We start from the raw sequence: 17936 nt of genomic DNA on the forward strand, positions 1-17936 counted from the left end.
AAGGGAGAGATGAACTACGGAGTCCCTAAAGGAACATGATTGTGGAAAAAATGAGATGGGAGGAAAAATAAGTAGGCTAAATACTTTGCGTTCACTCGCAAAACCTTTGCATCCCCCCGATAAACTTTGATTTCGCTCGCAAAACATTTTTAAATTGCAGTTTTTTTATAATAATATTTCCTCCATCTCATATTTTTTTTTCCTTCACCATGTCCCTTTGGGGGCTCCGTAGGAAACGGAAAGAAGACTAGCTATTCACTGAAAAAAAGCAAATACACAAAGTCATTCTTGCATGCCACAGAATACAGCTATTTCTGATTGTATCAGATGGACAGAGAGATTAGGATTAAATTATAGCATAAATCTATCCTTCCTGGAATAGGCTACACTAGACGAAGATTAAACATAGGCTAATTTTCAAACTCTAGGCATAATTCACCAAACAAGAGAAGATCACACACTATCAGACTTTTAGATAGTTCCGAAACTCAGCAGAACTCAGCAAACTCTTTGGAGTAGCCTGGCAAATGAAAAGTTATCTAAAATAGGCTCAAAATATCAAACATATTTGATGTCTTTGAACTTATTATAATCATAGTTTTGCATAAGAAAACTCCGAATGGCTCTCGGGCTGGAGGTTGTGAGTCAAGATTCTGGATAGGTCCTTTGGAGGAGATGGACAGTTTGAGCCCAGATGTACAATGTAGGACAGGACAGGTGTCCCAGCGGTCGTACACACCTTAGAGTGGAAGAGACGTCATGCCGCTTGGACACAGGAAAGGCCTCTGGATGGAGAAGTCGAGGCATGGTCTTCAGGTGTGAGTCCAGCAGTCCTTCGTGATGGATTTTAGCTTTCACGGACGGGAGACAGTCAAGATCAAGAGAACAGAGGGCACAGAGAAATATCTCATTTTGGGAAGAAATAAACAAATGGGCATTACGTATTAAGAAATTGACTGTAAAGAAGAATTATGGTAACCTTAGAAAGAATAAAAAAGTTTAGACACCCTGTTTTTGTCCTAAATTTGAATCTAATGATGATATTTTATAAGTACACAACATACAGTAAGTATTTCAAACTAGTCAAACTAATCAGTAAAAGTAAACAATGATAAGTAATAATTATCATTTTGCATTAATTTTCACCACTTGTATCATACTTATTTTTAGTATAGTGATATTTTAACTTTCATCTGTAATTTGTGACTTAAGTATTATTTTTAAGTCACATATCCCTTTTGTCATCTTCATGGTTGAGTTTTGGATGTAACCACCTCTCAAAGCTCTTATATAAGTATATGTTTAATTTTACCTTTTGATTCAAATTAGAAAGAGAAAGTCTCACCTCAAGCTGCTGCGCTCTCTTGCTGCGTCTGTGTTTTGAGGTGATGGACAGGTGTCAACACCACACTGTTGATAAATCTGTGTTTTCTGTGCACACAGATCACACAACATAACACAAGCTTCCCATTCGCAATACACACGTATAGTACAATACATGAAACATGTCAGTGCAGAGGACCGGAACATTATAAAAGTCTTTTTAGATTAATTTCATGTGCTTTAATAGAACTGGTGGAATAGGACCGAAGATTCTGATGACTCTGTTCTGTATTACTCAGAACTGTTTTAAATGCTGGATCTATAGTATAATATCAAACACCTCATGATGTACTGGATTATTGTATATCAGTAAAACCAGTCAGCTAGAAATCAAAATATCAGTTCAACATGAGACGTGCTCTTTAAAATACTGTAACGATTTCAACTGTTTTTTAACTTCAACCACATGCCCTCTCTCTAAGAGAAGTAAGAGATAAGGAAGGACAACTGATAGATGACATCTGCCTGTATAAAATCAATATTAGAAAAGACTCAAATAAATTGTGAATAAACATTGAAGATCATTACAATGTTACTACGCTTGAAGTGACTTTGTTCAGTATTTAAATGCACACGTATTATCATGTGGTATTGCGCTCGGTTGCTCCATTAATGTTAAATCTGGTCTAAAAATCATGCTTAATGGAATTATACGTGTTCTGATTGGCTGATATTGTGTCGCGTCATGCCTTTTGATTTCAGAAATCACATAATTTGTAATTATTTCACATTTTGGTGAATTGGTGGCCAATTCGTATTTGTGCAACCTCATTTATACGTTATTGTTCGACCTGCTTACGCCCCAGTGGCGGTTAGGTTTAGGGTTGGGGTTACGTTTTTTCTAAAAATCAAACATTTCTCATTTCCTTTCAATGTTTTTGAGGAGATATTTTAAAGCAGTAAGCAGAAGGAGCAGATAAGCGATGAAACAACTGGACAGTAGAAAAGAAAAGAAAATAGGAAGACAATCAGTGATGAGGGGAAAAGGGGCAGGATCGTGAAAGCTGCTGTTGAATGCCTTTTGATCTAAAACCTCTGCCTGACAAGGGGCAGTTGCCATGGCAACGCTGAACTGCCAAAGATATGTGTTGATGGATGACAGTTGAGCCAGTAGCATTAGACAGATTCTACGCCTGGAAGAACAGAAGGAGAGAGAGAGAGAGAGAGAGAGAGAGAGAGAGTAGCGGCATCATGCTCCTCTGCTCCTCTATTAGTGTTGACAATGACATGATGCTTGTCATACTGTGCATCACAACACACCCACACACAGTTCCTCTCTCTCACACTGCCATGGTGCCCCAGGGAAGGTTAGGTGAATGCTGAGGCCGGCTGTCATGGTTGAAATTAGACTCATGTGACATTTGAGTGAATTCAGAAAGTGTGAACCTTTTTTGTTTACGTCTTGTTAGTTTAACAGTGTGTAAATTCTGCAAATAACATTCTTCCTGATGAAAAATGCCTCTCCCTGTCTGATAGCTCCCGAATCCTGCATCATTAGTCAGACCGGGAACACTTTCCTCAAATAAAGCAAAACCGCAGCCAGACCTGTCATTGCAGAGATATGAAAAAAGGAGATTGGTGGGGGGGAGGGGGGAAGTGAGCGAAAAAATGATTGAACTGCAACAATATGTTAGGAAGGAAGGGTTCAGGAGAGACTGAGAAAGACAAAACATTTTGTAATGGGAAAAAGAGCATGAGTGACAACAATCAACGTTGCTTCCTTAATTTTTATATTTATAAGGCTATATTACTCTTTGTTAAATCCACTTTTTATACAGGGTTTCACATTTGTTGTTGAGCTAATCGGTCCCCAAAACAACTGATTCTGTGTTTGCAAGGCATTGGGAATTGAGTGTCAACTTCAAAGCTTGGAGTCGACTTTTTTGTCTGTAATTTTTACTGTAATTTCTATAATTTCACTTCCTCACATTCATAACAAAACATACTTCTACATCAATATATAAATGATAAAAAATCAAAATAAAGTGCTCTTAAAAAAAAGAGTAGATATATATAAAAAATATAGCAGGTAAATATAATCAGGGCTGCCAACTTTTGATTTCAGCTTGAAGGGAGAAGGGAGGGATGGTTTCTATAATATATATATTATCAATATTCGAGTAAACATAAAATAAATAGGCCTATGTAATAGCCTATAGCCTAGTGCATATTTAGCTAAATGCTCCTCTAGAGTTAAATTTTAGCAAACCATGCAGGTCATTAAATGGCTTTCCTGAGGTGAATGTAAGTAAAACATTGAAACACTTTAACACGGTTGAAACACTGATTGAGTGATTACATGAAACATGATAGGCTACATTTCAGGAAGTTGTAGGCTACTGTATCTTTCATCATACCCTCTCTGATGTTCATTCATGTTTATTTTGTGCTATACCTATAATAAAAGGGAAGAGATGATCAGTTCACGTGCAAGTTGAATTGAGGCACATTAAAGAGCGCCAAAACGGTATTTAGCGTGTGAATAAAACTGACAGAAGAGAGATAAGAAGTGTCAATTGAGTGAGTCACTGAAATGCTGCTGATATTTATTATCTGTCACAACATGTCTGCGGAAATAATTAGGGGTTATTCATGGTCTGTGGTAGTAATTTGTTAATGCTTTTACACTTTCAAATGTCCTTTTAATTTTTGATGGTTGAAAGGTGAGTAGAATCTCTAATTTGCCTTCATAGAGCGAACCTTTCGCTGTTTACAGTTTAACGGAAGTTACACCCGTAATCCGCGCTAAGCGTCATGGGGTGTAGGAAAAATGTGGATATTCCAGAAGATTCGAGGAAAACTAAAGCGGATTTATGTAGCGACTACTAGCCTACTGATAGACAAATAGATAGGCCTATTGAAACCTAAACAGTTTGCATACTCGTCACGGCTGTTCTTCTCCAAGCAATGCTACAGCAAGAACCTCATAAATATGCAAATGTTTACAATATTTACAAATGTTCAGTGTAATTTTGAAACCTGACGACTCGGGATTAAGATAACTGACAGTTACTGTAAGTTTAGAAGCTGAAAACCCCATGACAACAACACTGAACAACAAATTCCAGAGGTGGACTCAAATAATTCCATCATCCTATGTCTGCTACTTTAACAGAAGCAGTGTGCTCCATCTAAAAGAATCTCATCTCAGGGTGTGTTCATAATAATCACTGAGTGATTGTGTGGATGTTTGACCGTGTGTGTGTTTGCCATGAACCTTTTTTCGCCTCAGGGGATCCCAGACTGCTTTTCCAGTAAACATTGTTTCCATAGTGATAATGGAGAAGAGAGGAAGGAAGTGAAGAGGTGACAGCAAGAGTAATAAGAGAGAGAATGAGTGAGAGAGAATGTGTGTGCGTGAATCCAAAGAAATAAGCTGTGTGCCAGATATAATCACATCACAAGGAGATAAAGGGAACATTGTGGGCTCGGGATCATTCCTTTATTCTTAACACATTTCACAAAAACACACACACATTCAAACCCGAACAATGTTTAAGATTTCATTTCATTTCCTACCAGCATTGTTGCCAGTATAAGTTCTGCTCTTGTCTGAGGGTCTCCCATTTTGTGTTTTTAGAAATAAAAAAATAAATGTAAAACGCATAAACAACCAATATAAAAAAAGTGCATGAAAATAAAAACTTTGATAGTGAATGGAGATTCTCTCATTCGAACCAAGAATCACTGGACTTAGTGGACCTCAAGACAACAGATTAACATGGACACTGAGGTATCTGTACAGGAATCTGTCATCTGTGATAGTGTCAACTATCCTAATAGAGATACCTCTATGCGTTTTGTTTCCTGAATATGTAAATGTCTGAAATGTTAAGGGCGCTAAAGGGAATATGATTGTTCTAAAAATGTTGGCCACCTTCAGGGCCTCATGCATTCTGGCTAAAATCCACTGCATGTAAATGTGATGATAATCATAGAAAGCAACCATGTCATGCATTTCTCAAGTGCCTATGATATCAACAAAATTAAATTTAGAACATTTTATTATTATTATTGTCTTTTTTTCCACTTCACAAGGTGCCTGTCTCTGTGGTTCAGTCACAAATATCCACAAACTCCACAAACACAGCAAACAGATTAAACAAGAGCATTTAAGGCACAGTATGGTAGTTTTCACAAGAGACAGAGCAATATGTGAATTTGCTGTCCCTTTTGATTTGTGGTGTTGTGTAATCCAGAAGTACAAAAAGCACACTAAAATTCAAAATCATTGACGACTGATATTCTGGTTTGTATAATTGATCTATGAGACTGCTGGAAACCAGTTTCTTATTTTGTTTCCACAGCAAGTGTTCATTTGTTATTTTCCCCTGGCGTGAGCCCTAGCGAGGGCCCCATGGTGTCCAGCACCTATAGTGTCTGAAAGCCACCGCTGTGAAACCTCCCCTCCTCTAACCCTCTCTTTCCCTTTTTCTGTCTCTTTTTCCAGGCTCTTGTCATCCCTGTGGCTCTGCGGCCGGAGACCATCGCTCGTCCTGTTCTGCTCTCTGGTTTCTGCTTGACACAGAGCCACCATAGGACACACAGAGTCCTCTTCTTCATCACTGTCCTCCTCCTCCTCATCCTCTACCTCACGCAGCTGTGGAAATCTAACTGATGATGATGATGGTGATGATGATGATGAAGAAGGGCGAGAGTTGGAGTATACGTCCCGTTCGTACACAGACAGGGGGAGCTGGAGGTAACGTCCGGCTGCGTATAAACAGCAGCAGGCTGGGACGCACTCCTGTCCTTCCCTCCTCAGCAGACGCAGGCGTTTGCGATACGGCCCGGGCGGCGTCATGCAGGGCTGCAGGGCAGGAGGGGGGAGTGGTGTATTCGTGGCTGGGGTTTGGAGGGGACAAGGCATGGTTGTCTGACCTGATGGGAAACACCAGTCGCTCTGGAGGAGGATTTCATTTCTGAGACGCCGAAGAAGGTTGTTGATGAGCACAGACCGCCGCAAGAAGGACTCAGGGTCATCCATGAAACGCAGCTTCTCCAGAGAGAGACGGAGAATGTTAGCACGCTCCTCCAGGACTGGTGACACCTGCTGGCCCAGAAGACACTATGAGCATTCTAAGGTCAGTTATCAAGTTAACCTTTATGATTCATTACGTGTTGTGGGGATCAAATCTAAGGGTTAAATGTTTTGTTCGCTGATCATTGTGCAGTGTCATAAAGTGATATACAGTAAATTAGGGAAACAAAAGCTATTATGAAACTAGCAGTGCAAAAATATGACCATTCAATAAAATGTGACTAAAAACTAAAACTGAATTGAATAAAAAAAAAACTGACAATCTGAAATCTGCGTAAAAATGCACTATGAGCAGAAACTAATTTAAAATGACTGAGAAAATGTATTTAGCTTTTGTATTTTCATACAGCTTTCTAACAGCTGAAATCTGAGTTGATCCAAATAATGTCAAACTAAGGGTGTGTTTACACTTGTAGTTCAGTTCTTTTGGTCCAGAGCAAAAAAGAAAATGATACATTTAGTCCTGGTTCACTTAGTGTTCACACTGTGATTTTTAAAGGGCACCTATTAAGCAAAAAATCACTTTTACATGGTGTTTGAAGATAAATGTAAAAATCCCCATAAATCACGAGCAGAGTCTCAGAATAAGCCGTTTGCAGTTTATGCAATGTGACGCCCATGACTACTGACGGACTCCGCGCTATTAGCATAGACCCCATTTGCACATCACCAGATTTTCAATGATTCTCAAACGACTCGTCAGATGAATCAATCTCTCTAAATCCCCTTTTTCTGCGAGCTGCTCTGCTCTGATTGGCCAGACAGCTCAGTCTGTTGTGATTGGTCTACCGTGTCGAAAACGCCCATTGCCATAACAACTATGACGTTGATTTCACCATATCAATCCGAGCGCGAGTGCGATGATGAAACACTGGAAGAACTAGTTATTCAACCCGAACCTCCATCGCAAGGACACCTCAAGCAGGACGTTTCTCAGTGATACACAACTCAGTTTGAGGTACATTATGAGATGTTGCAACTGTAATTCCTCACCATCAGCATTAACAAGTGCATGTCCATCAATAAACCGATCATTTTACTTGTACTTATTTATTTACAGAGTATTTTTCTAATTTATTGCGGTGAACATGTGGAAACTGTATCAATAACAGTTCATATATTAGCCAAGCTCTAGCGTGAATGACTGATGTAACATAAACGTTGGTAAAACAAATCTTGCTTCATGCTTAATCTTTCCTCAAAGTAGTGAGAACGACAGACAATCTGCATTAATAGACACAGTTTTAGGTAATAGTGGCCCACAACTGATTAGCAGAAGTATTTCAGTAAGACAGTAATAATGCGATTAAACCAGTTAGCAGGAGAACAACACAAAATAAAACTCAAAACTAAGCCATCTTTCAAGAGCAAGCGGTTAGCGAATCCTGGATTGAACTAAAAGGGATCTAGTAAAATAAAGGGAACACAGCAAAAGTTTAGGATTATACTGCTGTGGTATCGTGGTAAAGATTCATTTTAACCACTGATTCTTCACATGCACATTGTATTTGAAAGTTTAAGCACAATACGACCTGGAAGAGAACTTAGTTTAATACTCACGTGACGTGCAGTCTGACATCCAGCTTTGTGTGCGCGTGCTTCGGATGTGTGCGCTCAGAAAACCATCTATCAGAAGTTTATACTGATATAGAAATAGATATAAAAATAGAGCAAACATATGTTTTAATTTTTAGCAGAGTATCCGAGGCACGAGCTGTAAAGGCTCCGCCCTCTTCTGGAAAGCGGGGTGGGGAGCAGCAGCTCATTTGCATTTAAAGAACAGCATGTTTTTCCTTCCACTCAAAAATGGGCATTTGCAACATGGTATAAATTATCTGTGGGGTATTTTGAGCTGAAACTTCACAGACACATTCTGGAGACACCTGAGACTTATATTACATCTTGTAAAATGGGGCATAATAGGTCCCCTTTAAGACAGAAGCTAAAGATACAAAACGGCTTTTATGACAAATATTTTGCATACATATGATGGTATTTTTATGAGCTGAGAGCTCATGAAGAGCTTATAAAATCTGTAAAGGAGTCAAAACAGTGCCAGGAATTCCTCTGTTGCACACAAATGAAGATTTGCTACAAGGAGACTGAGTTTCCCATGCTTTATAGTGTAATGCCTGAGCATTCTGTCTTTTTTAGGGTCGCATCTTGTGACATCACGTCCTGTTTTTGGTTTGTTTAGATGTCTTTGGTCCGTGTTGCATTCATATTTCAGTTGACCCCACTCAAGAATTTGTTTGGAAGCAGATCGAGACCCACCTTTTCAGGAGTCTCGGTTTGCTTGTTCGGTGCGCACCAAGATTTGGACGACAATGTTCACATTTATTCAATTGAACCGCAATCGCACCAGAATTTTTAATCAAACCTAACCTGCCAAGTGTGAACACACCCTAAATGTAAAAAAAAATTAAATGAAAAACATATTATTTTGTTGCTCAGTGAATTTTTGCAGGCAAAATCCAGTAGGAATCCACACAAAAGGTCATTTCAAGCCAGGGTGAACCATTTCCATGTGCAGATTTTGGAATGGGTTCAAGTATGGTCATGCAAATTCTCAGCGTTAACCTAAAGAAAGCTGCTTGGTTTGAAAGTGACTTCTGTGTGAGATGTGCTTCATACATAACTACACCACTGACAACAGTCAATGGATCGCAATTTGACTAATGTGACCACACCTTTACAATATTAAAACTTAGTCCAAGTGTCCAAACTTCATATAATTTTATGAATTACCAAAGTGAAAAACATATGATGTGTTGTGTAGAAACATGCCGAATTCTGTAGACTCACAGAGTGACAGTAACGCCTGAAGCTCAGTACAGGTTCTTCATCCTCCACAAATTTCCTCTTGAAATAAGAGATCCGTGACATGGCCACACGATCCATCACATGATCAGGAACTCGTCTGTAATGGGGCTCTGGAGACAAAATGGGAAGGCTCATTAATAGGCTACGTCTTCTAGATCAAAGACTGGAATGAAGAGAATTTCTGGCCTGTTTTTAAGTGTCAAAACTGGATTTTGAAACGTCTACTTTGGAACAGAACATCATGAGCGCCAACTGATCATGGTAGTCTTGATTTTCAGAAATGAGATTAGTTTCAAACCTTCTCTGAGCCCTTGGGTGTCACCCCCTGGTGGTGAGGGGGTGGAGACACAGCTTTTACTGCAGTGTTCAGATTCCCAGATCGGTTGGTAGATTGACGGCGGTGCTTCAGCCTCGGGTTCACAAAAGGGGTTCTTTGATAAGACCAAAGCCATGGTTTCACCTCAGTTCTAAACAACAAAAACACAAACATAATTCTAAAAAAACATCATGTAATGAAATCATTATGTTAAAGGGAAAGTTCTCTCACAAATGAAAATTCACATTCATGTCATTCCAAACCTGTATTACTTTCTTTCTTCTATGAAACACCAAAGAAGATATCAGTTTTTTTTTTTTTTTCTCTGTTCAGTGAATGTCAGTGGAGTCCAATGTTGTTTTGGACCCCTTTGACATTCATTGTATAGACAAAAACTGTTGATATATAATTAATTAATAATCAAATTTTTTTGGTTACATTTTTTAAATGTCCAATCCTTCAAAAACAGCCTCTTTGCAAAGCTTGTATTATATTTATGTCAGCTTTATAAAAAAACTCAGTGCTGAAATGATCAGAGACTTACGACTTAAGAGTTTCTTACATTGTTTTCATCATACATGTATTTCTCAATGGGGAGCAGGTTTTTAGTTCTGAAATGTAGTTACAATATGTTTTCATAGTACAATGAACTCTTTTATCTCAAAAGATCAGGAAAAATTTGAATCCTCATTATAACCCCTTTAAAGAAAGCAACCTCTCAACAACACTGTGCTACTTCACATTCTTTGGTTATTTCCTCTTTCTTTGAAGATTGTATTAACAAGGCATTTGAAAAACACATCGAGAACCTTTAAAACAGCTAATAGAGCAAAACCACACAAACACACTCTCCGATAACGACATGGAGAGAGAACAAGATTCAATATAAGCTGCTAAGACAGATACCTTATCTTATTGTGTGATCTCTCTTTAATAATTTTGTTCTCTGTTCAACCACACACACACACACACACACACACACACACACACACACACACACACACACACACACACACACACACACACACACACACACACACACAGTGACAGGAGAGAGAGAGGGGAAAAGTTCTGGATGACTGCCTCTACAAAGGTCATTAATCTTCACTGACAATTTCACACACACACACACACTATTACTCTCATGTAGTGGGTTCAGTTGGCACATATTGAACTGCTATTTCGCCATGCAGGCTGTTCTGTATCACTATACACAATTCTCACATGGCAACAAACAATATTTATTTATAACTATTAGGGCTGTCAATCGATTCAAACATTTAATGCATATGATGTCACTTAATTATTCAAATTAATCACATATATCAGTATTTACTGAGAAAAGCCCCCAAAATAAGATAATGTATTACATTTTTGTGGCAAAAATAGCATTGACATAAACACAAAATTTGGCAGTTTTATTTCCATATCATTAATCATTGTTAGTCTGTCTGAGATAGATTCATACAAGAAACTTGTCTTCTGTGCTATTTTTTTTTATTGTCTTTTTGTTCTTTTTCAACCTTCTTTTCGAAAAAAATTGTCCTGTGTGAAAAGCTCCTTATTATGAAATGTATATAGCGTGTTAGTGGACATGATTAATTAAGTGTATGTTATTCCATTATATTTTTTATTTTTATAATTTTGAAATACAATTTTAATAATTAATTGCACCAAATGAACAAATTAATTTGACTGCTGTATAAATAAGTAAATAAAAAGTCGGTTAAAACTGAAATGGTAAAAATCCCACAAAAAAAAGAGTTTAAATAAATAAATAAAAAAGTGCACGCACACCGACAAAAACAATGTTCCTCTTGCAAGTAAGCTTAATTCGTCTGTAATAACCCGTCCTCTTTTTAGTCTGTGTCCGCAGGGTTTGGATCACACTGAGCTCATGTGGGAGAGACGTGTTTAATCAGAGCAGATCCTGCTCTCCTCCTCTCCCTCATACTGTCGTTACCTGTTTCTCATTCCGCCCACAACTCTGCTTTGAATTTACGCTTTAGAAGACAGAGAGCTGACACAGAAGCAGAGCTTGCTCAAACACACACACACACACACACACACACACACACACACACACACACACACACACACGCACGGTCTGTCTTTGTCTCTTTGCTCGTTTTGTGCTTTTATGCACTCTCTCTCTCTCCATCTCTTCCACTTTCCTTTTCATGTGAAGAAAACATAAAAAGGTGCTGGATCTGTTGGATTTGCACCTCATCAGTCACACACGCACACATACACAAATATCACAGGGTACAGAAGCGAGTGTGTACTAGAACTGTGAAGCTCAGTAGATGCTAAAACTACAAATTATAAAACACAGTTCATGCTAAAAACAGCAGAGAGAGCGAAAAAAAAAAAGAAAAAAAAAGAAAGAATGAGCGATCCAAACTAAGGAATCATGTAAGGGATAAGCTTTCAGTTCTGCCGTTGTGGTTTTTCCTATGCAAGAACCACAATTGCAGGTTTCCATTGAGATAATGTAGTTTTTGGCTTTACTCACTAAAACCACAACATCCAAAGCTAAATGATACTTTTTAACTCTTTACTGAGTTATAAAAAGCTGGTAAAGCTCACTCACACATTTACTTAACTGTCTCAATAGGGACATGTGTGTGTGTGTGTGTGTGTGTGTATACACATATATACACATTTTACTGTGAATATAGTTAAATGTGATTTATTCATGTGATCAAAGGTGAATTTTCAGCATCATTACTCCAGTCTTCTGTGTCACATGATCCTTCAGAAATTATTCTAATATGCTGATTTGTTGCTCAAGAAACATTTATTAGTATCAGTGTTTTTGCTGCTTAACTTTTTTTGTGTAAACGATACAAATCAAACATTTGTGGTAAGACTAAAAAAGAGAGAAATTAATACATTTATTTATCAAGGATGCATTAAATTCAACAAAAGAAAGTATCTTATGCTAACCAAGGCTGCATTTATTAAAATAAAAAATAGCTCAAATTTGATTTTTAAAAAGTTGCTTTTTAATCAGCCATTAGTCCAGTCTTCATTGTCATATGATCCTTCAGAAAACATTACATTTTTCTGATTTGGTGCTCAAAAAAACATTTCTTATGATAAATGTAGAAAATGATTGTGCTGCTTAATGTTTTTTTTATATGATTTTACAGGATTCTTTGAATGCCCAGCATAGTTGGGAAAAAAACACCCCAGCATTTATTTGAAATATAATTTTTTTGTAACATTATAAATGTCTATATGCATCTTTGCTGAATAAAAATATATATTTTTTAGAGTGGTGATATATATTTAATTAGAATTCATATTTAAATAATTGCATTTATATAAATAATTACATAAAATGTTACTTAAATATATTAAATTATGTATCATCTTTTTTTTTTTTTTTTACTTGAGGAACATCCTCTAATGCCCCCAAAGGTATGTTTTGTCAGATTTAGCTAACTTCTGGGGACATACACTTCTTTTGTATAGCTTATTAAGAACCATAGTCTTACTGGGTGGTTAGTCTTCCAGAAAATGTATTCCTTTGAAATTATTGAAATTATTTCCAAATTGCCTTGTCAATAGAAAGTAAGCAAGAAAGAGAGACGGAGCAGACATAAGAAACGCTGCACGATTAATCAGGTTACGAGAACAACTTCAGGCATCAGCTCATATTCTGCTCTGCTCTCTGGAACACCAGGCTGACAGATCATTCTAGAACTCCAGCGAAAGTCGACCACAAACTTGTTCTTGGTCTGTGTAGCAGAGACACATTGGCACATGCACAGATCTAAAGAGTCATCATCAACGCCAGTCTGCCCACACAGCCTGACCCAGAAACAGACACATGATTTATGAGAAACATGAGTAACTGATATAAACACTCAAGTTCAAAGATGTAATTTATGACAAAATATGGAGGTGAAACTGCGCACATGTTCACAGAGGCAACCATTTCTGCTGTGAATTTATGACTTCTTAGTGAAAACCATATTCTGTTTGAAAAATACACACCAAGTGTATATAACATTAAAGAAATTGACTTGTTCAACCAAAAAGCTCTTTTACGACTTAGAACGCAAATCGTTTAGGATACTTTTATTGTGCTGTTTTGAAATTTGAAATTTGAAAAAAAGTCATACAGGTTTAGAAGTTAGGACAAGATGATTTATGATTTATGAATGACTTCTTTAGTTCATGCACACACATGCAGAACCCAAATTGACTACAAAGAGTCACACAGTAAAGTGTGAAACACACCCTGCTGCGGTGACGCCCCAATTTACCATAAGGTGAAAAGACCGCAGCGAGACTTTGCCAACCGTAAGGCTATTACACACACACTTACACATCTCTCCAGGAACTATCATCCATCTGCTCAGAAACTGCTTTCTGTCGAGGTTGCTGGAAGCATTTAAACCATGTGTGTGCTTGACTTCCATTCAACAGTTTCGGGTTCCATGACCTGAATCTATCAGCGAGACAGAGGAGGTTTATTTAAGAATCGAAATGTTGAGTTGGAGATCTGAACACATCCTGCAGTCTGTAATCTAGGTCATTAGGTAGTCTCTTTAATTCTCTCACACACAGACAGAAAATGTAGGCAACACCCAGTCGAGGAGGTAAAACATCCATCCAAACATGTCTGGCACACACACATACAAAGAAAGAGAGAAAGAGCGAAAGAGGGGGGGGGGGGGGAGGTAGGAACACCCATCCCGCCTGCCAAATGCTCTGTTGCTCCTCAGCTTGTCTAGGTTACTTCCAACTCAAAGCAAGAGAGAAAAAAGTTATACCATGTCTGCACTGCAAGCGAAGAGTGTAACAGACAGGTAAAATAGGAGAGAAGTTATATCAACTCCAGCCAAAAGCAATGTGCGAGCGTATGCGTGTGTGAGGTTAGCGCTGTAACATGAGCGTGTTGACACAACGCCACATCAGTGCTGAAGGAATGTTCTGGCTACCCATGCATCCCTGCTGTTAAGAGTCAGAGCCTGAGGCAGTGTGTGTGTGTGTGTGTGTGTTTGAGACACAGGGAGGGCAGCACGTGCTCTCTGTGTACTCAAAGGGGACGGGTAATCACATCGATCAAATGAGCATGACTTTCACATCATGGTGGGCTCTGATTTATTTTTTTGTGATGACTGTGATTTGTGTTCAGACAGAAACTTTAGAGACCCAGGAAACATTTGGATGTTTAATGACCGTTGAAAAGACGTCCCTCCGACACGTCCCGTCATGGTTGAAAAATAGGTCCAAAATGAAAGTTGAACGGACATCTTTGACGTTATCTGTTGTTATGCCGATTTATGCCGTCCTACCGCGACTATTTTTGGTCAGGGACACGACGTTGCCGTCGGACCAATGTTTGCTGGGGAGTTTTTTTTTAGTCTATTGAAAGTGTATGAGTGTTTCCTAATATTTTTTTTTGTCTTATGAACTCACACTCAAAACAGAAATGCATTATTTAATTTAGCATTATCGTTAATATTATAAGGCCTACACAATGGATGAAAAACTGACGCATATTATTCTGCAATGAGTAAAATAATCTTTTTATGCTGACCAAGGATGCATTTAATTGATGAAAAATACAGTAAAAACGGTAAAATTGTGGAATATTATAACAATTTAAAATAGGTTTTACTGTAGGTTGTACTGTATATTAAACTCTTTTCAATTTTAATGTTAAAAATAATATTTTTGTGGTAACCGTAATAAAAAAAATCTGGAATAATTGATGAAAAGAAAGTTAAAAAATAACATTTTTGATTACATTATAAATAGCTTTGTCACTTTTGATCAATGTAATGTGTCCTTGCTGAATAAAAGTATTAATTTCTTTAAAACACTTTTTTTTTTTTTACTGACCCCAAACTTTTGAATGCTGGTGTAATGTGCTAATTCATATACCTGGACAGAGAGATGAAGAGTGTAGCGCGAGTCAAAAACCTGGCTGTGGGGAATGTGTTTGTACCTAATTTGATGACAGTACAGTTTTCACCATGTACAATATCTAATGTTGATCTACAGTTTCTTTTGTGGGTGTTTGAATGAGGTGAGCCTTTGAATGAGTCAGTTTGACAGGAAAACGATCTGCACAGGATGTGCCGTGTCCCTCCCAAACCACAGTTTTCTGAAACTGCCCTGGTTAAAGTTTTAGATGATTATGAGCAGCCCGCAGACTCCTCAGAAGTCTCTTGAAGTAAATCCTAACTGTGCCCAGACACAAATGACTGGAATGGACTGATGAGAACCACAGGCGGTAAACGATTGCGTGGGTTTTCCTTTGTGCCTGCTGTAGATCGAGGGATCAATGCGTGGCAGTATGCCAGACACTCTTAAACTGGCACAGTGATCTCAGGGGGAATACCCACATGCACACAAACACACACACTTCTTGCCCCCCCGGCACCAGGAACAGATGCCACAGCCATCGCAGTGAACCCATTGCTGATAATGAAGCAAGAAATAATCCCACTCACACACACATACCATCTCAGCCACGCACAATAGCATCTCTCTCTCTTGCACAACAACAACAACAATAGCCTTACACACAGATGTGCAATTGCCTTACACTACACAGACACCAATGCACAATTTTCCTGTGCAGCAGTAATTGTGCATTCATGAGGACAGATATACACACTCTGCGTCCATCTATAACGGTATTGTGCTTTCATGTTGTACACTTCATCTCCTTCTAAGGGAATCAAGCAGTAACAGAATTCTGGCACCCTGCCCTTAAAAACACACACACACACACACACACACACACACACACACACACACACACACACACACACACACACACACACACACACACACACACACACACACACACACACACACACACACACACACACACACACACACACACACACACACACACACACACACACACACACCCAGAGAGAGAGAGAGAGATTAAGTGTTTTAATGTGTGAAAGGAACATTGTGTGACCTCACTGTCAATAGCTTCTTTAGAGATTCAAAGTGTGATTGCAGTAAATGTTACAAACCATAATTAATAAGTGAAGGAATAAAGACCTTGGTTTATCTAAAAAAATATTATATAGGCTATATATATATATATATATGTGTGTGTGTGTGTGTTTTAATATATTTATTGGGCTAAATAAATAGCTTAGCCTATATTATAGACATAAAATAATATTTTAAAAATACTTAAAAAAGCGAATTTATCACCGCAGGACCATTTAATAAATTAGTGAAGGCTAAAGGGTGTTTACAGGACGTTCATTTTACACACTTTGCCAAGTGCATTCCCAATATATAGTTATACATTTAGGCAAATATTTCCTTACTACAACTTCCCATAACGCAGTAGGCTGTGTGTACTCTAGTGTGCTTGAACGAAATAGTTGTAACACTTCAGAGATCATAAGTGTAGTTTATCTGTGTTGGCACAGTGCCATATATGTCTGCCTCCGCGGAGACTGTTGGCGCGGAACTCTGAAAACCGATCAATCTGTTCAGTAGATATTACTCAGGCTTACCTTTAACTATGGTGATGGCTAAGTCAAAGATGTGTTGTTATATATATTACGCGCACTCAGATGTGTCGTTACGGACGCGCTCTGTTTTTCTCCTCTGGGTTCCGCTTCTGTAGTCCCGCTGTGTTCATCAATAACAACTTATCCACGATCCATCAGCGCGCGGCTCTCTGGCTTACAATAATCGATAGGGTTCTACGGAAAATATACCATCCAAAGCCAAGCAGTCAGTCAGCGCACGAACAAAGCCGCTGTGATGTGAAGGAATCTCCGCTGTGCAGGTCGCTCTGCTGCTTTGTGCCTCAGTGACCTCACCGGTAGACGGTGCGACGTTGCAGTGTTTGCTTTGAACTGGGCTCGTTAACGTCAGTGGACACGAGCAGCGTCGCCCCATTCCTCGGAATAAACAGCAGCAGCTTTTTCCCTCAGGATCAGTCTCGTCCTGTCCCAGCAGCAGCAGCAATGCTTCCTCGGTGGTTTGTGTGTGTGTCTGGGTTTGATCAGAGGAGCTGCGTTAACTTGCGCCCGGGAGCGCGCAGCATAAGTGGAGCGGGCGGGCACGTGGCCAATCATCTGTTAGACATTTCCCCTTTCAGGAGCGGCGGTCCGTATTTTCCAGCCGCGCTCCTGAGCGCTTTTCTCCGGTGTTCCCTGTAGAAGAGGTGGAGTGAACGCCAAGTCGTGCCGATTTTTGGTTCTTTGGCTACGATACAGGTCCCTCCATCACTCTCTATCCTCTCACACGCACAAACTTGTAGCCTACACTTAGTGTAAAGGTCTCCAATAGACTTCCCATGATCTTTAGAGTTTATTGGCAAATATGACACACACACACACACACACACACACACACACAGGCATG

At 38.8% G+C, this 17936-nt stretch overlaps 1 protein-coding gene across 2 annotated transcripts; it reads right to left on the bottom strand.

The window, feature by feature from the left end:
* Positions 1-4811: 4811 nt before the first annotated feature.
* Positions 4812-17662, bottom strand: sertad4 (SERTA domain containing 4). Of its 2 annotated transcripts, none has more exons than XM_084390635.1 (4): positions 17078-17662; positions 9546-9714; positions 9230-9357; positions 4812-6433 (listed from the first exon to the last, which is right to left on the bottom strand). In XM_084390635.1, the coding sequence occupies exons 2-4, from the start codon at positions 9697-9699 to the stop codon at positions 5705-5707; spliced, it is 1011 nt and encodes a 336-aa protein (XP_084246761.1). In that variant the 5' UTR covers positions 9700-9714; positions 17078-17662; the 3' UTR covers positions 4812-5704. The 2 variants fall into 2 exon arrangements, with proteins under 2 accessions (XP_084246761.1, XP_084246760.1); XM_084390634.1 differs by having other exon boundaries at positions 4812-6436; positions 17078-17590.
* Positions 17663-17936: the final 274 nt, after the last annotated feature.

Source organism: Rutilus rutilus (assembly GCF_951802725.1).
Source record: "Rutilus rutilus genome assembly, chromosome: 20".
Taxonomy (NCBI): domain Eukaryota; kingdom Metazoa; phylum Chordata; class Actinopteri; order Cypriniformes; family Leuciscidae; genus Rutilus; species Rutilus rutilus.